The sequence below is a fragment of the Notechis scutatus genome, chromosome 1, assembly GCF_049901735.1.
Source record: "Notechis scutatus isolate UNSWTSFEM ecotype Mainland chromosome 1, rNotScu1.2, whole genome shotgun sequence".
NCBI classification, from domain to species: domain Eukaryota; kingdom Metazoa; phylum Chordata; class Lepidosauria; order Squamata; family Elapidae; genus Notechis; species Notechis scutatus.
The window spans coordinates 267802412-267829012 of NC_142009.1; the positions used below are offsets into that span (position 1 = coordinate 267802412).

General features: G+C 38.1%; 1 protein-coding gene across 3 annotated transcripts in view; it reads left to right on the top strand.

Annotated features, from left to right (window-relative positions):
• CRY2 (cryptochrome circadian regulator 2) overlaps nt 1–26601 on the top strand; it is a 45516-nt gene that overhangs the window by 15538 nt on the left and 3377 nt on the right. For all 3 annotated transcript variants that reach the window (XM_026671273.2, XM_087951289.1, XM_087951287.1), the window contains 8 exons: nt 9585–9769; nt 11673–11761; nt 12907–13047; nt 13995–14306; nt 18232–18383; nt 18654–18856; nt 19453–19542; nt 19873–20006. In XM_026671273.2, the coding sequence (XP_026527058.2) occupies nt 9585–9769; nt 11673–11761; nt 12907–13047; nt 13995–14306; nt 18232–18383; nt 18654–18856; nt 19453–19542; nt 19873–20006 (1306 nt within the window). The remainder of the gene's footprint in view (nt 1–9584; nt 9770–11672; nt 11762–12906; nt 13048–13994; nt 14307–18231; nt 18384–18653; nt 18857–19452; nt 19543–19872; nt 20007–26601) is intronic.

Consider the following 26601-nt stretch of genomic DNA (forward strand, 5'->3'; position numbering starts at 1 on the left):
TGGCGGAGCGCTCGCAGCCGCGGCTCACTTCTCCTTGCCGTTTCGACTGGCAGGATCATTTATCTGACAAGTTAGAGAGTCAGCAGCAGCGGCTCGTTAAACTGCTCAGGCACTTAACATAGGAGATTCTGCCTTCCCGCCATTTTCAACGGCTGGCTTCAAGTTCGCGCCTAAATATCACAGGCGCCATTCCCCGCTGGTTTCCCTTCTTGGGGACCAGGGCAAGTACTTTCCCATTCCACTTCCCTGGCATTATTTCTCTTTTATCTTGCTGGCGTTGGATAAGCAGGCTAGTCCTTAAACAGGAATTTTTTCCTTTTGCAATTGCTTTTGGATCATTACATTGGAGTGAAGCTGCAAGTGCCATTTCAAACAGCAGGACGTTTTTGACAGGAAAGGATCCATCCAGGCCCTGTATAGGTGGTTTCCCTTGTTGGGGACCAGGGATCCGGAATATTTCTTGCTTGAAGCGCTTGGGGGTTTCCCTTATCGGGGACCCTTAGATACTGTTTCCCATATACACAGTTTTACATGTAGATATAGGCACGTATATGTATGTGTGTATATATATGTGTGTGTGTGTGTGTGTGTGTGTGTGTGTGTGTGTATAGATATATATATATAGACTTACACTCCTGGAGAAGCGTTCTACTTTCAACCACAGGGGTAGGCATCACCCCTAAGTACAAATAATAATAATAATAATAATAATAATAATAATAATAATAATAATAATAATAATAATATAAAAAAATAGAGGCACGAGAATCAGTACTCCACAATGGAAGGTGACAACGTCTTCTGCTCCAAGACAAATAAGTCCCGAGATAAGTCAGTGGGCCCCAAAGAAGCCTCTAAGGCAGCGGATAAGGATGCCCATAGACGACACCAAGCCTTGGAAAGGCAGTTGCAGAAATGGGCCAGGGAGGCGGACAAGATGGCTATGACACAACAATCAGATCAGGGCCCAAGTACATTGTTGGGGCCCTTGGACTTATCCACCCAGCCCAGACAGGCTATTTCTGGACAGCCTCCCATAGGCATATCTCCTCCAATGAGCACTGCCCGGCGAATCCCAGAGGCAACCTTCACCCCTACGGCCGCCGGTTTAAGACAGGAGGAGGGATTACCTGAGACTATTCCCATCGAAATGAGGCAATGGATGGAGATGGCCATACAAAAGGGCATTGCGGCTGGAGTTCAGCAATCCATTTCGGCTACTTCGGAAGCGGGATCCCTGTCTGCTCGATCCTTTGCGCATATGGGACATCATCAAACTCAGGTATTCCCCAATATTCCTGACTTACCAGTCCAGGGTCTTCGGGAGGAGGTGGAATTAGATGACCAGGATGTTCCCATGGAGGTGGGGTCGATCCATCAGATGGACTTGGGGTTGTCAGAGGCTGAACCACTAGAACGAGGAATGTCGGATGACGAAGGCCTCATTCCGGACCAACCTACCTTTTCTGGCCTTTTTCATCAGCACCTCTTTAAATCTTTACTGTTCAAAGCAAAGAACACTGCTAAACTAGGCACATCAAGCCCTCATCCATTGTCAACAAGGTCTCAGGACGAATCTGAGGATCTAATATTCTCACAACCGGCTAATGAGGCAGAAACTATTCCTGTCCCCTATGTTTGCTGAATTAGTAAAAAATGAATGGGCATCAGCAGCATCCTACCCAGCCCCAACAGGGTACGATAAACGATATTATAATTTGGCACCAGAGTTTTCAAATTTTCTCAAAACACCGGAGGTGGATGAGCCCATTGTGGCACTGGCCTCTTCTTCAACCTTTCCCAACGAGGCCGAGGAAGCCCTGAGACCAGAGGAAAAGAGAGTTGGCACTCCGTAGGGCGCATTTTTCTGACGCCTGGGCCATTAGGGCAGCTATAGCTGTGTCCTTTTTTACATGGTCCTCCCTACGATGGCTCTTCCACTTGAGGGATATATTGCCGGCGTCAAATGTCAGAGCCCACCAGGACATTGCTAAGATTATTGCAGCGGCAGAATTCTCCGCCGACGCCACATTTAATGCAGTCAAATTCTCGTCTACAGCCATAGCATCTCACGTATCAGCACGGAGACTGCTATGGCTCATACATTAGCAGGCGGATACCAAGCATAAATGCAAGCTGGCATCAGCCCCAATATCGGGGGATAAATTATTTGGCAGTGTCTTGGAGCCCCTGCTTATTGAGAATAGAAAAAAGTGCTTCCCCCTCTTTTTCGGAGGTCTGAAAACAGAACACCCCAGTCGTTTCGAAGGGGCTCCTTTCGGCCCTACTATCAAGGCCCATATGTTCCCAGATCACAGAGAACATCAGGCTACAGGCCCAGTTTTAGACAGGATAGGTCGGAATCTTCCGATAGAGGTCAGCGAATAGAGGCCAAAACAGAAGAAACCCCAGAGGTACCGGAGGCCGATTTTTTCATCGCCCCAAGTGAGTCCTTGACAGCAGCTCCCATTGGAGGGCGGCTAAAATTGTTTGCTGATCAGTGGGACAGCTCCACCTCTGATGCATGGGTCAGGGACTCTGTTAGGTTTGGTTTGGTGCTAGAGTTTCAATCCTCCCCCCCAAACTTTTTCATTAGGAGCCCAAGGTCCACGGACCCCATTAAGAGAGCATTGATGCAGGAGGCTATCAATCATCTTCTGCATATTCGGGCCATTAGAGAGGTCCCATCTGAACAACGGGGTCAAGGCTATTACTCTCTATTGTTTGTGGTCCCAAAGAGTTCGGGGGGCTGGAGGGCAATTCTGGACCTCAAACGTCTGAACAGATCATTGGTTTATCGAAAATTCAAGATGACTACTCTCCAGTCTATTCTGCTCAGCATCAGAGAGAACTATGTCCTGACCTCTATAGATCTGACAGAGGCTTATCTACATATACCAATTAGACCTGCTCACTACAAATATTTTAGATTTTGCTATTCTGATCGGCACTACGAATATATCGCCCTACCATTCGGTCTGGCTTCGGCCCCTAGGACTTTTACCAAGGTCCTAGCGGCTTTGGCTGCCTCCCTCAGGATCAAATCTATTCATTTACAATGGTATCTGGATGATATTTTAATTTTGTCATCTTCCAGACATCAAGCAAATTTGGATACCAAGATTACTCTGGAGACCCTTCAAGGTCACGGCTTTTCCATAAATTGGGATCAAAGCCATTTGATCCCTTCAACTAGGTTAGTTCATTTAGGGGCAGTGATAGATACCGTGGAGGGCAAGGTTTTTCTGTCTTTCCAGCGATCCGGAAGAGCTACTTCCAACGTCCGGATAAAGGTACCGCACAATGTTCTCCGATCGCTCCACTTGTGGTCGGAAAACACAATAAACAAGGGGTGTCCTTTCAAGGAACCTTGCAGGGCAACGATCACAACCGATGCCAGCCTGGTAGGATGAGGAGCTCACTTCCAATCCCACACTGCACAGGGAAGTTGGACTATTTCCGAATAATCACAAAGCATCAACCTGTTGGAGCTGTGAGCAGTTCATCTGGCATTACGCAGTTTTCTATCCCTTTTCCAATCACGCCACGTTCTGGTCTTGACAGACAATATTACAACCAAGGCCCATGTAAACAGACAGGGGGGTACCCACTCCAAACTTCTGATGCTGGAGACGGCCAGGTTGTTCAAGTGGGCCGAGGCCAATCTGTTTTTGCTCAAGGCAGCGCACATAGCAGGGGCCTTAAACACACAAGCTTCATTTGGCAGAAGAGTCCTGCAGAGGGTCCACAAAGTTTAGGAGTGGATTTCGATCCAGACGGAGTCCCTCCCTAAGGACAGGCCAAGCTTTGGTATGTCCCACTTCTGGATGCTCTGAACAGCTCATGGGAGAAAGGACGTTGGTACTTACCTGATACGCCCGTTCTCTGTGAGCTGTGAAGAGCATCCAGCCCCATCCATTTCTTTCCGTCTAGTGGGGTTCCGTTCCGGTCAGGGATCTAGATTAGGTGATGAGTTCTGGACTTTGGCACTCAGTCTTCGCAAAACTGGGGGACGCTGGGGAGGTGTCCCGTGGAGGAGGAGGAGCGTCCCGGAGTTTTAAGCCCAGCCTTTCCAGAAGAGACTGAAGCACCTCCCACTTCTGGATGCTCTTCATAGCTCACAGAGAACGGGCGTATCAGGCAAGTACCAACGCCCTTTTTATGAAGTCTTTTCAACTTTTTCAGGGGAAAGTAAAAACACATATCTTTTTCTATTTCTTAATGATTTTTAATTTCTTTTTTCAAGCTTTCCCATCTCTGACTGGCAGTAATGGATAAGTAAGGGTTAATCTAAAGAGAGAGAGAACCTCAATTGATGCAGATTAGCTCTTGAAATGATCTATTTTGTGCAGTTACAAGAGTGGGGGAAGTTTTGCAGACCACAATACTAAAATTGTTCAGGGCTATAAGCCATCTCATACTTTACTCATACTTTACTCTAGAGTTACTAGACCTAGAAAATCTAAAACTATGCTGCCTTTTGTCCAATCTAAGTATAGTATATAAAATCATTCATTGCAATGTCCTTCCTGTCAATGAATACTTCAGCTTCAAGCATAACAATACAAGAACACACAATAGATACAAACTCAAGGTTAACCGCACCAAACCTGATTGTAGGAAATACGACTTCAGCAACAGAGTGGTCAATGTCTGGAATACTCTACCTGGCTCTGTGGTTTCTTCCCAAACCCCCAAAACTTTAACCTTAGACTGTCTACAATTGACCTCACCCCTTTCCTAAGAGGTCTGTAGGGGGCGTGCATAAGTGCACCAACGTGCCTACCATCCCTGTCCTATTTTTTTTTCTTATATGTATCCATGTATTCATAACTATGTTTTTACTTATACCTATTATCTTGTAAGCAATTGACAAACCAAATAAAATAAATAAAATTGTTCGATGCAGTCCCCCACGCTTTTTTTTTTTAACAAATTTTATTAATTTTTAAAGACATACAAAACATAAATACACAAAAACTCAAAACATAAAAACATAAAAAATCTCTTTTCTGAAAGTTGCTTGGTCCCGGGTTAAAACTCTTGGTACAGACACAAATTCAAATTCATATTTATTTTACATACCATTTCATATCTTATTAACATTTTCAATTTTCTATATAGCTTCTCCTCTCTTTTAAATTTTCTCAATTTTATTTTATTGATCTCCTCTCAATTCAAATCATAATATTTATTATTCTTTGTCTGTTCTATTTCTAGCTATCCATTTATCTTTCTTCTTTGAAAAAAAACTTCTCCTATACACTAAATGGAGTATGATGCCTTTATCTCTTTCCCCTATTTTTATAATACTTAATATAAAACACATAACTTTCATTGGGATTCTGTCTGGTACATTCTAAAATTATACTATATTATCAAAACCAATACAAATCTATTCATTAATATTGATATTCATTTATATCTTAGACATTTAACATATTACTTTTCAGTTAAATCACATACTTTTATGGGAGCACCTATTTTCCATAGTTATCCCCCCCACATCACATATTATAGCTCATTATTTCATTACAATGTTCCTCCTTCTTCTACTTCAAATCTCTCATTTCACAAAAAGTTTCACTATGATAACATAGTCTAATCATTAATATTAACAATCATTTATATCTTAAACATTTTACTCATTTCAATTAAATATCATGCCTTTGTGGGAACACTTATGCTTTCCAAAATTATTTTTCCCCCCCCACATGACATATCTTAAATCATATTTCATTACAGTACTCCCCTTTTTCTTAACAAAAATTTCACTAGGTTATACTAAATATTTTATCACATTTTAAATTACATATTATTTCCAATTTTCTATGGTTATTTCTAAATACAAATATAAAAATGCAATCTTATGTACCTTTCTAGAATCCTTTTTTCAATAAAATTTATCCATTATCTCTAAAAACTTTTGCTTCTTCACATCTTGCTCCCCACCCTTAAGGCTTCTCATCCCTTCCTTTCTCCCTTGCTTCTTCTCCTCCTTGTCCTCTTTACCCCCGTCTCTCCACCTCCCTTTTATTCTGCTTTCCCCCTTTCTGTTGTTTCCTAACATAATATCCCCTTTTCACCTTATTCTTCTCTTTTTGGGTTGTTTTTCCAGATCTTAAAGTCTTCTTTTCCTTTTTCTCTTTCTTTTTCCCTTCTCCGACCAAAGTTATTTGTTCATCAAAGATGGCTTCTTCTTTGTCCCCACCATCCTGTTGCTCATTCAGCTTTACATAAGTATAAACCGCCATTTCTAAAAATTGAAAAAGAGTGCCAAGGACATCTTTCCCTTCTTGCTTTTCTTTTTCATATTTTTGATATACAAGTTTCAGTCCATCCACAAGTGATGCCATTGTGTAGAGAAAAAGTTTTTCCAAACAACCACCCAAGTGCTTTTAATCAGAAATAATTCTCAAAAGTTCCAAAATCACCAAACAATCCAAACAAGCTGTTTCTTTTAAATACCTTCTCCTTCTTCACTTTCTCTTTCTGGGGTTAAAGTTTAATCACAAAGTTCCCTTTAAAATATATCTTTTAGAAGCCTTATTGATGTTTAGTAACTCTTTAAAGTTCTAGGCAATCTTCTCCTTATTTTCAAACTTTGCTCCAATTTTTTTTTTCCTCTCCCTTCCCACTCACAGCCAAAAAGCTTTTCCCCATCCGCTGTCACGTTAGGAAGGAGAGTGAAACGAAAAGAAAAAAAAACCTTTCCCTTTTAGGATATTCGCAGCTCGTAACTCTCACAAGAAACAATGTATACTTAGCAGCCTTCAAGATTCCAGGTCACTTTCTCTTGCTTTGTCCCAGTTGAAAGCAGCTTTCATATTTCCTCCAGCTTTCTCCCTCCTGCACCTGCTTGTCCGGCTGCAGATTTCTTCGTGGCGGCCATTGCTGACCACCGTTCCTCTGCCTTGGGAGAAGGGAATTTTGCCGGCTGGGGAGGGGGTCTGCGACACCCCCAAGCCCCTGTCCGGATCCCCCCTGTCTTCAGCTGCCTCTACGGGGCAGCTATATCCCCCAGATCCAAACGGATCGGGGGAACCTTGGCGGCGAACGCAGCAGGGATCGCGCAGTATCGCGAATCCCTGCCGCCGCCGAAACCTTGCAAACCGGAAGTCTCCCAGTCCCCCACGCTTTTGACACTTCCCTATTTATACAGGAATTTCCCCATCCCCAAGTTCTGCTATTCCAATTTGAACTATGCAAATATAGTTTTGTGTTTCATAAAAGTGGGGGCCACCAAATCACTAGTCCAAGACTCCTGACATTTAGAATGTTATTCAAAGAAAATATAACTTACTGCAGATTTAGTTTCAATACATTGCTCATTGTATCTTTTTTATTCTTGGTTTTGAGCTATTGTACTGGTTTTCAAGAAGTAGTAGAATTTTTAGTACATGGAAATGTAAATTTAATAGTTTAATTGGGGACAGCAATGCCTTGTCAATCCAGTTTCCATTAAATATGGAATTATGACATTATGCTGAATTAGGTCCAAAGAAATTAAATAATGACATCATTTAGTGTGATGAAATAAGTTTAAAATAAAGTTTAAAAATAAATAAGTCCAGGCTTCTTCAGCAGCAAACTATATGGAAGTTTCTTATTTAAATATTAAATGTATCTAATATTAGCAAAATACATTCTAGTTTTAGATAATAGACTGTATTCTACTACTACTATGAGTATTTTCAATGAAATAGTCTTATACTCAGTACAGTACATTACAGGACTTACAATAAACATGGTAATATATATGCATAGCACCCAGAGAGTGTAAGCTATAGATTATAAAGTCCTGGAAATAAAACAGTTATCCCCAAGCAAACCCCTCAAATCACAGATAATGACAAAAAACAAAAAAAAGGAAGAATTTTTGCTTTTCTCTATTTCTGTAGTTCATATACATACTGGCAACAGAAATATTTACAAAGGTGCTACCTCTTGGAAATAAGGGTACGGAGGAGGGGGACTGTAACCCTTTACATCTAGATTGGGAGGAATAAAAGCACATGCAACTGATTCTTTTTTTTTAGCTCAACCCAAATAAATTTTCAAAATCAGATGCAGATCCAATTTTTAAAATGTTATTTTAAGGTTCACAAAGTTATCTGAATTGTTCATGATCACATATAAACAGTACTTCCTAAAAAAAACATCCTAAAAATATCTTCCTGCTATTTTTAAGGAATTTGACTGCTGCCTTCATAAATGCTGCTTTAGCTTCTTTTCGATGTGTTATACAATATTTGGAGCAACTTTTCCCCCCAAAAAGGAAACAATATAAATGTACAGTCGAAGTCCTTGAATACATTGCATAATGTTGAGGGAGAGGAGATATACACTCCAAGACTTCTCTTGCTTTGTGTTTAATAAATTCTGCCATTATAAACCTTTCACCATTCCAGTTTTAATACCCTGAGTCAAACAGCAAATACACAGATAAAGCCACGTCAGTCTCAACTTTCATTGAGTTGAGAGTGAGAATGGTTCTATAGCAGGGGTGGGCAAACTTTTTGGCTCGGGGGCCTCATTGACTTTTAAAATTTGACAGACGGGCCGCCACCTGGTGTCGAAATGCCTGTCATTACAAGTCAAAATCAAATGAATGCAATCATTCAATCATTCACATCAAACCTTAATTCTGTACCAATCTTCGGCGGGCCGGATTAAAAAGACCAACGGGCTGGATGTGGCCTGCGGGCTGTAGTTTGCCCACCCCTGTTCTATAGGAATGCTGGATTCACCTTGATTTTACAATCTGAGCTGCTTCTGGCAAGGCTTTGATTTATTTGCCCTAGGTCCATGATGGCGAACCTATGGCACGCGTGCCACAGGTGGCATGCAGAGCCATTTGTGCCGGCACGCAAGCTGCAGGCAAACTTACCTCACTGCACATGTGCGTGCCTCACGGCTGATTTTCGGCTGGTTTGAGGCCTTTTTCGGCCTCCCAAAGGCTTGAGGAAGGCTTCTTCAGGCTTCTACAAGCTTTGTAGGCCGAAATCTAGCCCCGTTTTGTCACTTCCGGTATTTTCAGAAAATCAGGAAGTGACTTTGTGATTCTTCTAAATTTACTTATGTGAATATTTTGTATTATAAATCAGTGTTGGTATTCTACCTCTTATTCAGTTAGTTTTAATTTTTTCCCAGAACTGGTGCATTTTGGCTATCCTTTTCCCATTAGACTTGATTTGTAATAGCAAATAAACAAATAATCGAATATTTGTTTTCAGTGTTTGTATATCTGTGATAGGTAAACAACCTTTCTTCCAGTAGTCCTGCAGCTGTTGGTCCAACAGAGTTGAATAATATAATGCACCATGAGTTTTTTTTAAAAAAAATCTGCTTCCATCTTGCAAATAAGTTGCAGACAGACAAATCAACCAAATTCCTCTAACTTTCCAGCCCTAATGTTTGAGGGAAAAGTCACTTCTAGAAGGCTAACAAGGAAAAAAACAATTTCTATAAACAAGCAAGTAAATAAATGGATAAACAAATGAGGGAGGGAGGTTTTGACAGTATACTTTTCCTGCCCATCTCATGGAACAAAGCTGTTCTTTCCTTTTTTCTTTATCCTGCAGGATCATTGAGCTGAATGGACACAAACCACCCCTCACTTACAAACGTTTTCAGGCCATCATTAGTCGCATGGACCTGCCAAAAAAGCCAGTCAGCACCATAACAAGCCAACAAATGGAGATGTACAAGACAGAGATCCAAGAGAACCATGATAAAACCTACGGAGTACCATCTCTAGAAGAACTAGGTAATTTTTGGTGGGTTTAGAACACTTCCTAGATGGGCTGTGGTGCCTTCCATATTTAATCTGATCTGGTTTTGGTTTCAAAGCAATCTTTGCATTATCTACACATTCTGGAGTTTAGAAAATGAACTGGTCAGATGTCCATTGATTAATTGATTATATGCCATTTGATATAATCAGTGTTAATTCTTGGCGTGGATAGCCCCTTTCCAGGATGATCTGTCCCTAACCCATCCCTTTAGGTGTTTAAGTGGTGCCCATATTATTCTGTTCATTCATTCATTCTGTTTATATAGCCACTCATCTCACTTTTCTGTGATTATAGGCAGCTACATAAATATCCTCCACTAGCTCATTATAGTTATTCATGCTACACAAAGAGTAAAAAAAATCCTTTATATTATTATATTATACTTTATTATACATTTTAATAATTAAGTGACCAAACTGTTTTTATATAATTCAGCAAAATAGTATTTATTAGTGATCTTTTTATCCCAGCATTCAAAAGAAGGCTTGGGAAATTTGCAACAGAAAATAAAAGTACAATAAAATGACGGTGACAAACGGAATAATATCTTAAACCCAGAATTGCGTGAAAGCGCAGCATAATTTTTAAGTAGCAGAATAAAAAATGAATAAATTGATACGAAGTTTAGTATGCAATGTGTAAAACGTTTTTGTGTTGCTCTGATTTCCATTTTGTGATTATAGAACATTTCAAAGAACTTTTAATACAGTATTACTGTGTTTCCCAGTTGTTAAAATTTTATTTAGGAAGCTAGAAGTTTCTAGCATGTTTGACTGGCTTTAACTATCATTCCTTTTTATTTGAACTTCACAAGGTAGTTAATTGTCTGCTGATCTTTTGACCATAGCACAAAAATAGATATGGTTCAGCAGCCATTGCTGTTACTAATCTTCTCTTAAGTTTTATTATCTTGCCATTATATCTGGATCTATAGAAATGTTGAGAATAGAATGCCATATAGTATAATATTATTATATGGCAATCAGCAGATGATTAATATGTATTCTCTGATTATGAAATGGCTTCTGACGTATGTTACCCTAGTTATAAACGCATTTATATTTTATCCTATTTCATAAAGTTACATCATAATTTTCTTCTTTTCTTTTCTAATTCTAATTCCAATTCCTTTTCTAATCTTCCAAGTCATAAATCAATCAAGTACATTTTTCTCTTTTTTTAGCAAACAGTCCATAAGGGGTTTCCAGTGACTGATAAATGTAGTTGTGGATCTTTCTGGAAATAAACAAATTATTTTTTCCCTCTCTGCTAGGTCTGGCATCTTCACCAATTCCTCCACTATGGATATTTCAGAATCTTTCCATTTTTGTGCATATAATAGTTTCACAGCAGTAATAGATAAATGATCTTCCGTGGCTATTTTCTAATTGGCTGTTCATTAATCCAGCAAGAAAAGATCTGTTTTCAGTTGAAAGTTGATCTTTAAAAAATTTTTATGACTGTGTGTATGTATTTGCACCCAGATAATTTCTGTCTGTTTTTACAGTCCCTAATTACCATTATTAAACCAGGACTTTCTATGGGACTGTTGCCATTTCGATTCCTAAGCCCCTACCTTTTTTTCACATAAGAGCTTTTTTTTAAAAAAAAACAAACCTATAATAAAAGGATTTTCAAAAAGAGCAAGATATTTTTCTGTTTTAATAGCATAAGTTGCAGTTTCTGCATACATGTATCAGATGAGGGTTCTTTTTTTCTAAAGATATACTTTGACTCATTCCAGTTATTCATTTTAAGTTAAACAGTTCTGCATGTGGTTTAGCAAACATGGCAGCAAACAGTTCTGAGACAGCTTGAGATATTCATCATGCTGCCTGAATAGTAAGTTAATAGATGCACTCCTTTTTCACTCAGGTTTTCCCACTGAAGGACTTGCTCCAACTGTTTGGCAGGGAGGGGAGACTGAAGCCTTAACTCGTCTGGATAAGCATTTGGAAAGAAAGGTAACAACCCCTATCTTTGTTGCAATCCTTTCAGGGAAGGATTGTTTTCTAAGTCATTGGTTGTCAACCTTTTCTTCACCGTGGACCCCTTTTAAATACCTTTTGTGGTCATAGACATGGCCACGGACGCCCAAGACTTAACTCAAAATTTAAATCATAACATTTCTTCAAGCCTTTGCGAACTATGTATGATAGCATCATGGATCCCAGATTGAGAACCACTGTTCTAAGTAATTTAAGTCATCTAAGCCTTACATTTTTGAGATATAAATGTACCATGTATTAATGAATATGCATAGAATCCTTTTGCTGTAATGGCTGAGAAATACCATAAAAGAAATATCGCAATCCAAAATAATATTTGTGCTTTCCTCCCCTCAAATCCATTTTCCATAATGTTTCTATTATAGATACTTAACTGGATTATTATTATTATTATTATTATTATTATTATTATTATTATTATTATTATTATTATTATTATTGTTGTTGTTGTTGTTGTTGTTGTTGTTGTTGTTGTTGTTGTTGTTGTTATCATCATCATTATTATTATTATTAGCAAATGTAGTTTTCAGGCAATGATTCTAATTCAGTATAAATCTTGCCACCTCCCTGAAAATTTGATTAAGCTATATATTACACTTGAGCAAGACTTAAGCTATGCCTCAGTATGTGGTAAAAGTAAAACTCAAGACACTGGAATATCCATTTGATGCCTTTATAAAGCTAATCTTTCATGTACATTTTTTTCCTGGCAATTTAGATCAACCTTCATTCTGTATTTAATTTGATCTTAGTTATTTGTGCTGAAAGAAATCATGTTTTATTAGATAACCATAGGGATTAATTTAGTTCTGTGATGAAACATGGGGCCTGTGTTTAAAAAAAATTGAGTCAGATATTCTATGTCAGATATTGCTACAGGCTCTATTATTATTTTTAGATTGCTAAGATGTTTTTCCTATTTCCATGCATAAATATTTGAAGATATTATAAGCTTGGTCAAAACAGCAAGCAACATTTTTAATCAAGAAGTGCTGAATCTTCTTTATTAATTATAATAATGAATAAATGAAATAATTTCTGTATTTTTTATTTATTTTTTTATTTTCACATCTATTTGTTTCTGTCCCAATATCTTCAAGGCATGGGTTGCAAACTATGAACGGCCAAGGATGAATGCCAGTTCGTTATTGGCCAGCCCCACGGGGTTGAGTCCCTATCTTCGGTTTGGCTGCTTGTCTTGTCGCTTATTCTATTATCGGCTTTGGGAACTTTATAAAAAGGTGAGGAAATGGGAATATATTAATTCCCAACTTATTTCTACTTGTAACAATGCGTACCTTCCAGGTATTATGTTCCTTAGACTTATTTCTACTTTACTATAGTGTTCAACCTTACCTGGGAGTACTCATATTTTTTAGGTTGCTTTTCAGTCACAGTATATGATTGAATTATAAATTATAAATAAGAAATTACAAATATGTGTACAAATGATGACATGACCAATTTGGTCTAGTGGTTAAGGCACCAGACTAGAAAATGGGAGACCGTGAGTTCTAGTTCTGCTGTAACCATGAAAGCTGGTTGGGTGATCTTGGGCCAGTCACTCTTTCTCTCAGTCCAACTTACCTCACAGGGTTGTTGTTATAGGGAAAACAGGAGGAGGAAGGTGTGTTGGATACATTTAGCACTTCAGTTATTTGTAAAAATAATAACTATGGGAAATAAGTAAGTAAATAAATAAATAAAATAAAACCACATTTAAAACTGTATTATTTTTAAATTATGCATATATTTTGTCCCTTAAGGAAATATGTACACAACAGCAACATAAAATCTAAAAGAATGGCTTTTACAATGCAATTAATTATTCAATCCATATTTTTTAGACATTTTCTAGGATTATCTTTTGCATCAGATATTTTAAACTGCTTTGCTTTTATTATTCTGAATGTCCTGCTTTTCAGTGGACAAAAAAGATTTAAAGCAAATAATCTTATCAGATTATCAAATATGTGGTAAAGAGTTCAGTGGAACTGTTCTATTCTAAATAGGCTTGCTGCCTTGGTCCCGGAGTGGATGTTTCTTCAAAATACTTGGCTCTCCAAGTAAAAGTTTCCTAAAACTTTATTCCCTGGGTAGATTTAATTTGGAACCAAAATTACCTCAGAATTGATTTGGTGACTGACAGAAATCATCCAATATGATGTAATCTTTTTGCCCTCTTTAGGTGAAGCGGAACAGCACTCCACCTCTGTCACTCTATGGCCAATTACTCTGGAGGGAATTTTTTTACACAGCTGCCACAAATAATCCTAAATTTGATCGCATGGAAGGAAATCCTATTTGCATACAGATCCCATGGGACACGAATCCTGAAGCCTTGGCAAAGTGGGCAGAAGGCAAGACAGGTTTCCCTTGGATTGATGCAATTATGACTCAACTGAGACAGGAAGGTTGGATTCACCACCTGGCCCGGCATGCTGTTGCCTGCTTTCTAACCAGAGGTGACCTTTGGATCAGCTGGGAATTTGGAGTGAGGGTGAGTCATGTCAGGAAGTGATAAAAAAATACAGTTGTTGGTGGTGGTAGTGGTGGAGGAGGAGGAGGATTATTTAAGAAAGAGTGGTTATATAGACCATGAGGAATTGAAACAGTTGTTCTCTTATAAAGGAAAAGTATTATCTTGGAGAATCTTGTTGATAAAAATCTCTTTTTAAGTAATGAAAGAGTGAATGAAAGATTTGAAAATAGTATCTTAGCAGAAATGATAGGAACATATAGGCAAATTCCCAGAAACCAAATTCAGTTGGAATATAATTTAGTGGCATTAGGCTTTTTTATATATCGTTTCAGCGTTTCTGTAGATACTTAGTTCATAGTGCTAATATTGCTATAATATAATAGCACTTAAGATAACACTTCATAATGCTTTACAGCTCTCTAAGGGGTTTACATAGTCAGCATATTGCCCCCAACAGTCTGGGTCCTCATTTTATGACCTCAGAGTCAGTAGGGGCTGGGTCGGTGAGGATCAAACTCTTGGCTGTGGGCAGAGTTTGCCTGCAATACTGCATTCTAACTACTGCATCACCACAGCTCTATTCACACACACATATATAATATCCATTTTCCACTGCTGTGCCAACTCTGCCTAACTGGAGCCAATACAGTAGCTTATTTTCGGCTCTATCAGTTCCATGACTGAATTATTGCAACATGGTTTACTATTGAAAACAGTCCACAAGTTACAGAAATCAGCTGATGAGTTAACCACGGGTAGTTAATTGTGAATGTATAGTACTGATGTGTGTGCTGCGTTAGCTGGTTGTGTTGACATTAGTAAAGATGTAAGTAATACAGCAGTGCAGGGCTTCAGATTCAGTAACAAAAATATCCTTTGAAATGTGTGGGATACTAATGTAGTATCTATTCGCAACTCCCTAAATATTTAAACGCTTTAAACCACATAGTACTGCAATCGGCAGCGATACAATCCTAGGAAAGGGACAACTATTTCAAGGAGTTGCAAATAGACGCTACATACATGACTGCTTCTGAAGCACTTTTGTGCCTTCAAATTCAAAGGATAGCATAGTCTTACCAAGAGGTTCAGAATACAGGTATTTAAAGGCCTGCTTCCCAACTCCTGGGAGATCAGCAGGAAAAGTGGGCCTACCTTGCAGAATGGTGGATAGAACCATGGCCTCAGTGATAGTGGCACCTCAATTATGGATTTTTCTCCTGAGGCAAATTTGGTTGCCTAAATTCTGTCATTTAAAGACTTCTTTGTTCACCTCTCCTCTCTCCTATTCAAAATATCATTTCAATATGTGTTTGCAAGGTAACAACTGCCCCAAGATCAGACTGGTTTGTTTGTTTTTTGTCTTGAATCTAAATAATGTTTTATTATTTTGGTCTTCCGGTTTGCTAGCCTTCGGCGGCGGCAGGGATTTGCGATCGCGCGATCCCTGCTGCGTTTGCGCTAAGGTTCCCCGATCCATTTGGATCTGGGGGATATAGCTGCCCGTAGAGGCAGCTGAAGATAGGGGATCCGGCAAGGGGTTTGGGGTGCCGCAAACCCCTCCCCAGCCGGCTAAACTCCCTTTTCCCGAGGCGGAGGAACGGCGGTCAGTAATGGCCGCCACGAAGAAAGCTGCAGCCAGGTAAGCAAGTGCAGGAGGGAGAAAGCTGGAGAAAGTGAAAGGTGCTTTTAACCGGGACAAGACGGGAGAAAGTGATTTGGAACCTTGAAAGCTGTTAAGGATATATTGTTCCTTGTGAGAGCCACAAGCTGCGAATACCCTAAAGGGAAAGTTTTTTTTTTCTTTGTTCTACTCTCCTTCCTAAAGTGACAGCGGGGGGAATCTTTTTGGCTGTGAGTGGGAAGGGAGAGTGAAAAAAAAATCAGAGCAAAATTTGAAAATAAGGAGAAGATTGCCTAGAATTGCAAAGAGTTTTAAAACTTCCAAAAATATATTTGAAAAGGATTTGTGATTACTTTAACCTCAGAAAGAAAAAGTGAAGAAGAAGAAGGTATTTAAAAGAAACAGTCTGTTTGGATTGTTTGGGGATTTTGGAACCTTTGGAAATTATTTCTGATTAAATCATCTGGGTGGTTGTTTGGAAAAACTTTTTCTCTATACAATGGCATCACCTGTGGATGGATTGGAACTTATATATCAAAAATATGCAAGAGAAAAACAAGGAGGGGAAGATGGACTTGGCACTATTTTTCAATACTTAGAAATGGCGGTTTATATTTATGCGAAGCAGAATGAGGATGATGGGGACATCTTTGATGAAAAAAGGACTTTGATTGGAGACGGGAAAAAGCAAGAGAAAAAGGAAAAGAGGTCTTTAAGATCTGAAAAAACTGCCCAAAAAGAGAAGAATAAGGTGAAAAAGGGACATTATGTTAAGAAACAACAGAAAGGGGGAAAGCAGAATAAAAGGGAGGTGGAGAGACAAGGGGTTAAAGAGGACAAGGAGAAGAAGAAGCAAGGGAGAAAGGAAGGGATGAGAAGCTCTAATGGTGGGGAGCAGGATATTAAGAAGCAAAAGTTTTTCAGAGATAATGGATAGATCTTATTGTTAATGGGATTCTAGAAAGGTACATAAGATTGCATTTTTATATCTGTATTTAGAAGTAATTATAGAAAATTAGAAATAATATGTAGCTTGAAATGTGATAAAATATCTAACATAAATAAGTGAAATTTTTGTTAAGAAAAAGAGAGTACTGTAATGAAATATGATTCAAGATTGTGATGTTGGGGGTAATAATTGTGGAAAGCATAAGTGTTCCCACAAAGGCATAATATTCAATTGAAATGGATAAAATATTTAAGATATAAATGATTGTTAAAATTAATGATTAGAACATGGTATACTAGCAAAAAAAATTGTGAAATGAGATTTGAAGTAGAAGAAGGAGGAACATTTCAATGAAATATTGAGCTATAATATGTGATGTGGGGGGGAGGATAATTATGGAAAATAGGGCTCTCATAAAAGTATGGGATTTAATTGAAAAGTAATGAGTTAAACGTCTAAGATATGAATGAATATCAATATTAATGAATAGATTTGTATTATTTTTGATAATATAGTATAATTTTAGAATGTACCAGACAGAATCCCAATGTATGTTATGTATTTTATATTAGGTACTATAAATATAAGGGGAAAAGATAAAGGCATCATCTCCATATAGTGTACAGGAGAAGTATTTCTTCTTTTTTTTAAAGAAGAAAAATAAATGATTAGCTGGAATAGAACAGACAAAGAATAATAAATATTAGGATATGAACTGAGAGGAGGGAAAAAAATAAAATAAAATTGAGAAAATTTAAAGGAGAGGAGAAGTTATATAGAAAATTGAAAATGTTAATAAGATATGAAATGGTATGTAAAATGAATATGAAACTGAACTTGTGTCTGTACCAAGAGTTTTAACCTGGGATTAAGCAACTTTCAGAAAAGAGATTTTTTATGCTTTTTTATGTGTATTTATGTATTGTTTGTCTTGAAAATAAAACTTGTTTTAAAATAATAATAATAATAATGTTTTATTATTTTATGGAGGTTGGTTTAACACAGATTGTTTTTATCAAGGTATGTTATGGAAAATGAATGTTAATACTTCAACATGGTATACATTGCTCTTGGCTTCATTGGAAGGAGAGTAATATAAAAATAAAATATACAAAATAAAATACACAGCAGTTAATTGCATTCATTCTCCAGGATCAGATTCACTAAGATCAGAACTGTGTACAGCTAACAAGGCTTGCAAAACAGTTGACATAAGATCAACAGCAAACATGATACGTCCACCGTCTAAAAATCTGTTTCTTTCCCTCACATCAAAATTGTACCAGCCACTGAACAGAGTCCTTGATTCTGACCACTCAGGCTTACCGTGAAAGTCTTCCCTCACATTTTCTCTCTTTCCCTTTCCACAGGTATTTGATGAGCTGCTTCTGGATGCAGATTTCAGTGTAAATGCAGGTAGCTGGATGTGGCTTTCCTGCAGTGCTTTCTTCCAGCAGTTTTTTCACTGCTACTGTCCTGTTGGGTTTGGGCGTCGTACAGATCCCAGCGGTGACTACATTAGGTGAGCATAAGGGCTGAGGTCACCACGGCTTTTGTCACACTAAAGCCAAAATGAATATTTGCTCTTCCTTTTCGCGTTATCCCCTTTTTTCCCCTTTTGTAGCAGAGTTTTTGATTATCAGTTCACAAACAGACGGTGTCTTGCATAAGTAGAGTAAAACATCTTTTAAATAAGAATGCAAGCTCATCTTTTTACGTAATTGGGCTAGCTGGCGACTTATATAAATTATTTACAATAATTAACAATAATCCTTATTGATTTATTCTATAGGCGGTATCTACCCCAATTGAAAGGTTTTCCATCACGCTACATCTACGAGCCCTGGAATGCCCCTGAGTCAGTTCAGAAGGCAGCAAAATGTATAATTGGGGTAAACTATCCCAAACCCATAGTGAACTATGCAGAGACCAGTCAACTAAACATTGAACGCATGAAGCAGATTTATCAGCAGCTCTCACGCTACAGAGGCCTATGTATGTATATTTGATATTTTGTAATAATGTATTACATTTGTATGTTGCTCATGTCTCATCAGCTCTGGGACACATACACACATGCATACATACATACATGCATACATACAAACATACATACATACAAATACACACACACACAACTAGGTAACATCACTAGTGCTAAAAGGGAGTGGATTTGCTCTCATTTGATACCAACACTCAAATGAGCAGAGATTAACACCAAGATTAACACTGGATCAACAATCAAGAAATAACAATGCCCAATCAAGAATCTACCAACTCAGATAAAAAATTAACAGTAAAAAGCAGCCTAATCAAGTAACTACTAAGACCGAGACTCCCATCAATACTGACAGAGTAAGCTGATATAAAATGAGAATAAATCCCACTCCCTGTTAGCACTTATGATGTTGTCTAGTTTGGTAATGAAACATTTACAAGAAAGCAACTAAGCTTAGAGAGCATCAAGGACCCCACAGTTCAACCCTGAGCTATACATTTTCCCTTTCATTCATGTGTGTATATGTGAATGTACTTAAAGATGCAATGAAAATGTAGGCCTGCTCTTTAATAGAGATGTCATTGTCTTCCAGGTTTATTGGCCTCTGTCCCATCCTGTATAGAGGACTTCAGTAATATAACCACAGACCTTTCTTCAGCCCATGGAGGTTGCAACAATACAAGTGAGCAAGTGGTTTCCACAAATTATGCAACTTTGCGGTGGCATTAGACCCTTTCATTTTTAATATAGCTTCAGTAAACCTCTTGGAATGATTTGTGCATTCTAATAGTTGCTTAAAAATGAAAGTAAAATCACATTGTACTACCTTCAGTGAGAAACTCTGAAGCAAAATGGTAAACAGAAATCTACAATTAAAACTTTTTATCTTGCATTTTCCCATATGTACCTTCTATCTAGCATGGTAAACACTTAAAAGCCTAAATGACAACTTTTGAGATTCTAGAAGATGAGGAGAGATCTAATGGCATCTCTTCTCTTTGCCTTTTTACAGCATTAAGGCAATCCCACTGTACTTCTCCAAAATGGAAATGTTATGCTGGGGAAGAAAACAGTGAAGAGCTCTACAAAAGGCCAAGGATGGTGGTACATCAGGTATCAAAGAACCCACAACAAGAACTTTTGCAAGTGAGTAGCTACAGAAGTGTAGTAGCAATAGAGATCCTGTGGATGGCGGAAGCAGCACACTGCGGTGTCTAATACAGGGGCCTCTTTGCATGATCTCATTCCCTACTATCTTGGGTTGGAAAGTCCCAGACTTGTACATGATCTCACCTTACTAACATCACCATTATTCTTAAGGATTGGTTGATGGTTTTCACCAATCCAAATGCTGTTTCTCTGTTGCCTTTGTCTTCTTGTAAAAACCCTATAAAATGTAATAAACTCTGCCTGGGCAGTTAGACATCTTGGCACCCTGCACAATGACTGGTCTTTGAACTCCATCACAGAAGCCTGAACAGGGGTTGGACTAGAACACCTCCAAGGCCCCTTACAGCTATTATTCTGGGAATGTTAGATATTTGGGATGTGCAAAAACCCAGACAAATAATTTGGATCTCTGTTCCTTTACTGCTTTGGGACAACAGTGTAAAGATATAAAAGGGACAGCCCAAAGGATTGAGGAGGAAGGTAAAATTTTGAGCCTGTTTCTCTAGTTTCTGGAATGTTGCTTTGAGAGAAAATATTACTTCATAAACAGAATTTAATGGCTCTGGTTTGGGCTTAATTAAATTATCCTTTCAAGTTTTGCATTTTTCTGCAGAAATTCAGCAGCATGGGAACTACAAAATGAAGCTGGAAGAGAAAAGTCTCACTTAGTCCACAGGTTGCTGCTACCTTTGCATTAGATTTATTCTCGGGGTTACAATATAGGGTTTTTGGAAATTTGCAGGATTATTTTCCCACTATTAAATATTGAGTCTAAAGTTGTTGTTTTTTTTCTTAGCACATTTATGACCTGCGCAATCAGAATTGCTTGTCAGGAAGAAATACTTCTGTTTCATTTTTCTAAAAACTTAAAAGTGACAGTTTTATGAACAGTCTGAAGCACAAAATAATCAGAGCAAAGGTCTTTCATATTGATCTTTGTTTATTTGCAACATTTAGAGTCAATATTTTTATTCCTGTTGAAAACTTGCACAGGAATAGTTGTGACTGTTCTATTTTAGACCCTATAAAGAATATGGAAAATATATAGGGAAAATCTGTGGAACGATTGTGTTTTTTCAGATTACCCAACATCTGAATGTGTTCCATATAAAATATTGAAAAATATGACTTCTGCTATTAGCATTTGAAAGTTTTTGTTTTGTGTTTCCTTAATTGCAATTATTATTTAAAAAATAGACACATAGTTATAGGTTCGTTGATTCAGCTGATATTCTTTTTCTTTTAGTCTACTAGCCTAATTGGGATGAGGATTTTTAATAATGATCAGAAATTTTATTATTTAATTTTTATTATATAGTATCTTATTTTGAAAATGTCAGTTATAGCCACTTTCATCATTAAAACAATAAGTTTATTTATTTGTATTTCATATTTCTATACCACTTCCTCAAAGAGAGGCTCTGTTGTCTTTTTAATAATAGCATGAACACTGAGACAAACCTTTAATTAGGTCATTTTCTTTCTTAAGCTTTCTTAAGGTTATCCTTTCAAGACCTCTTCCCATTTTTAAAGATTATGGATGACCATAAAAGGGCTTTTGTTTGTATGGGTTATGTTTCTGAATATTTACATATTTTTAATTAAAAATTGAATGCTGCTGCCACTGCTTCCCATAATTGTTTGATGGGATTTTAGTAGTGTATTGTAACATAGGCTGGCAAATAATTTTGATTTCATGGACCCTTGAGAGGATCTTGGGAGACTCTTACGGGTCCTTGAACCTCACTTTAAGAAACATTGGCTCAGGAATTCTGGGAGATGAAGTTCATGAATCAAAGGGGCCATAGTACCCCACCTCTGCTTTAGGTGATTCCTTTTGTTTAAAAATATCTGTTAGAGACCTGAACAAGGGACTTAAAAGGAGTCTGCAGGAGGCACCTCTGTTTCAAATTTGGTTCTTTGATACTAATATATTTCTGTTGAGAGTTAATTTCTGATTTTCCTTTCTTGAAGTAGAAATATGATTATATACTAGCAGCGTAGTCTTTACCTTTTGATTGCCAAATAAAGCATTCATTCAGAACATGTAAATATTGCCTTCCTCTAAGGATATCAAAGGGGTTCAAATGGAGCTTACTTCGTTTTATACTTAGTGATATTACATGCATAAATTGGACAGAGAATCAGTGATTTGACAAAGATATTCTACAAATATTTTTGAAGAATGCATATGATAGCCTTTCTGTTCTTTCATTTTTAAGCATTCTTGTTATTTTCCCTCCTTTTTAAATCTTTCTAGGCAGTCACATTTTCTTTTCTTTCTTGTTTTCCTTTTTAAAATGGGAAGGGGAAATGATACTATCCTAGATATAATTTAGAATAAATATTAATTTTTCTCCTTGGGAATCCTTTCATGGCTCCTTCTCCCTGAGATTTTGGAATGTTTTCAATGACTGTACACTTTTAGCAGCCAAAAATCCTTGACGTGCTCATCATGGCAAAATTGCTGTGGTTTTATTGCCCTCTACTGCAAGGATTGAATATTGTCGTACTTATTAATTCATGTCTTGCTTTTCTGGTTTTTGCCCAATTATGTTTCTCATTGCACATTCTTCATAATTGTCTTCAGAAACTGTCTTCACCATTAGGCTCCTTATTTAGCTCGTTTTCTTTCTTATCTCCTACTTTTCAGATTTCCAATATATAACTTCTTAGTTGCATTAGACCAGGGGTGTCAAACTCAATTTGACTCAATTATTGACTGGACCCTAAATGATTGTACAACTGAAATCATACACACAACCTTCTACAATGCTACTACAAATCTGGGACTGGAACAACTAGTAACCAACAACACTAGACTAAACAACTGCCTTGATCTCATCTTCTGCAATAGTTTGAATTTAATTTACGGAATACAAACTAAAGAACCCTTTTCCAGTAGCGACCACAATATGATTGACTTTTGTCTCAACATACGTCCACACAAAAATCACCACAATGATGTAATTCCCAATTGTAACTTCAAAAAGGCAACTATGATCTTATACACAACGATCTCTCATCCCTTGATTGGCAATCTCTATTCACTGGATGCAATACTGTTGAAGACCATTACAACATATTTTTACTTGAAGTCAAAAGAGTCATCAAACTATATGTACCAACAACAACTCCCAAAACAAAACAAAAAAGCAGATTACCCATATCAATAAGGAAACTTCAATCCAAAAAGAGATCACTCTGGCAGAAAAACAAATCTGGTCACGTTGCCAATTTCAAAAACCGATACAAAAATTTATGCCACCAGATAAAGACCGAATGCACCAATTATCACATTAAACAAGAGGAAAACCTTCTAAGCACCAATTCCACCCGTGCTTTTTACAATTTTGTAAACAACAAACTAAAGACTCAAGGTCCATCCCTCCCTTGATAGGACCTGATGGTAAAGACTGCAGCGACGACACCATTAAAGCCAACATCTTTAACACATTCTTCGGCTCAGTATTTGTAAACAGCAATGGATCATGCCCAGTATTTCCTAGCCATACCACAGATAACAACAATGATCTAATACATATCGATTTCACAGAAGACAATGTTGAAAAAGCACTACGCAACCTAAAACCATCTCTATCTATTGGACCGGATGGAATATGTGCCTACTTCTTAAGAAAGCTATCCACTGCCATAGCCAAACCTCTAAGCATAATCTTTGAAAAATCTTTCAGAACCAGCTCCTTGCCTAACCTATGGTCACAAGCCACAGTCATCCCCATCTTCAAAAAGGGAGACCCAAGCCTAGTTGAAAATTACAGGCCAATCTCCTTATGCTGCGTCACCTGTAAAGTCATGGAATCAATTATTAACCAATCCATCATCCTTCACTTAGAGACAAATAACCTACTCTCCAATAAACAATTTGGTTTCAGAAAAAACTATCCTGTAATCTGCAACTCTTACACTGCAAAAACATATGGACGACACAACTCGACCAGGGCAAAGCAATAGAGCTAATCTACATAGACTTCTGTAAAGCCTTTGATTCAGTGGTACACGACAAACTACTCCTAAAAATAAAATCCTATGGTATCTCTGGACAACTGAATAACTGGATAGAAGCATTCCTGTCAAACAGACAACAAATGGTCAAAATCGGGAGCGTACTATCAAATCCAGTACCTGTCAATAGTGGTGTTCCCCAAGGCAGTGTTCTAGGACCAACTCTCTTCATACTCTACATAAACGACCTCTGTGATCATATTAAGAGCAATTGCGTTCTCTTCGCTGATGATGTAAAGCTGTTCAATACCACAGACAATACTGCTACCCTACGAAAAGATCTTGACTATGTATCAGAGTGGTCAAACAAATGGCAACTTCAAATCTCAACAAATAAATGCTCTGTCTTACATATTGGCAAAAAAATCAGAAAATAAAATACAAGCTAAATAGTCAAGATCTTGTTGATGACTCAAGCTCTGTAAAGGACCTTGGAATACTCACCTCTAATGATCTAAGTGCTAGAGCCCACTGCAACTACATAGCCAAAAGGCATTAAGAGTTGTTAACCTAATCCACGTAGCTTTTCTCTGGTAATATCACACTACTAACCAGAGCATACAAAACATTTGCTAGACTAATACTCGAATACAGTTCATCAGTCTGGAACCCACACTACGTATCTGATATTAGCACAATTGAGAAAGTCCAGAAATATTTCACAAGAAGAGTTCTCCACTCCTCTACTCGTTGTAGAATACCTTATGCCACCAGACATGAAATTCTAGAACTTGAAAACCTTGAATTACGCCGTCTTCGGTCTGACTTAAGCATGGTATATAAAATCATACATTGCAATGTCCTACCTGTCAATGAATACTTCAGCTTCAACCATAACAACACAAGAGCACACAATAGATACAAACTCAAAGTAAACCGCACCAAACTTGATTGCAGGAAATACGACTTCAGCAATAGAGTGGTCAATGTCTGGAATACTCTACCCGACTCTGTAGTTTCTTCCCCAAACCCCAAAAACTTTAACCTTAGACTGTCTACTATTGACCTCACCCCTTTCCTAAGAGGTCTGTAGGGGGCGTGCATAAAGCGCACCAACGTGCCTACCGTCCCTGTCCTATTGTTTCTCTTATTCTTTTATTTTTCTTATATGTACCCATTTCATGTATTCACAACTATGTATACATTTATACTTATTATCTTGTAAACAATTGGCAAATCAAATAAATAAATAAATAAAATAAATAAATTTCATTAATGGGCACATCAGGGTTGTGTTTGACCTCAGGGTATGTTTGGCCAGGGTGGGCGTGGCCAGCTCAATGTCACTCGTAACGGGGGAACCTGTTCTGGGCAAGTGCTAAGTCAGGACTTGCCTCAGAGTCTTCCTCACTCTCATTATAATCTCCTTCCTTTTCTTCTTTTTCCTTCCCTCTTCAATCTCCTTTTTTCTCCTTCCCCTCTTTCCTTATTTTTCTTTCTTTGCTCTCTTCCCATTTTCCCTTCTTCTTTCTTCTTTCTTTTTTCTTTCCTCTTTCCCTTTCTCCTTTCCTGTCGCTTCTTGAATGCTCAAATGCAAGAGAGAAAACATTTCTTCTTTTGTTTTGTTTTTAGTTTGTTTTGCTAGCACTCTGCCAGTGAAAATGGAACCTGGGGGGGGGGGGCTGCTGTAGCCCTCTGCCAGCGAAAACAGAGCTCGGGTGGCCACATGTGGCCCCTGGGCTGTGTTTTCACTGGTACAGGGTTGCAGGAGGCTGTCACGGCTGAAAACTGAGCCCGGGAGGGCCACGCATGGCCCTCCTGAGCTGTTTTTGCTGGCACAGGCACTGTGGACCAGTCCTTTGCTGTTTCCAGGGGGGGCATGGGTCAGATCTAAGCATCCTACAGGCCAGATCCGGCCTGCACATCTTGAGTTTGACACCCCTGCATTACTCTGTTAATCACTGCTCTGTGACATCCATATTACTACTTCTATTTATTTATTTTTATTTATTTGATTTGTCAATTGTTTACAAGATAATAAGTACAAGTGTATACATAGTTGTGAATATATGAAATGGGTACATATAAGAAAAATAAAAGAATAAGAGAAACAATAGGACAGGGACGGTAGGCACGTTGGTGCGCTTATGCACGCCCCCTACAGACCTCTTAGGAAAGGGGTGAGGTCAATAGTAGACAGTCTAAGGTTAAAGTTTTTGGGGTTTGGGGAAGAGACTACAGAGTCGGGTAGAGTATTCCAGACATTGACCACTCTATTGCTGAAGTCGTATTTCCTGCAATCAAGTTTGGTGCGGTTTACTTTGAGTTTGTATCTGTTGTGTGCTCTTGTGTTGTTATGGTTAAAGCTGAAGTATTCATTGACAGGTAGGACATTGCAATGTATGATTTTATATACCATGCTTAAGTCGGACCGAAGACGGCGTAATTCGAGGTTTTCTAGTTTTAGAATTTCGAGTCTGGTGGCATAAGGTATTCTACAACGGGTAGAAGAGTGGAGAACTCTTCTTGAGAAATACTTCTGGACTTTCTCAATTGTGTTGATATCACATACGTGATAAGGATTCCAGACTGATGAACTGTATTC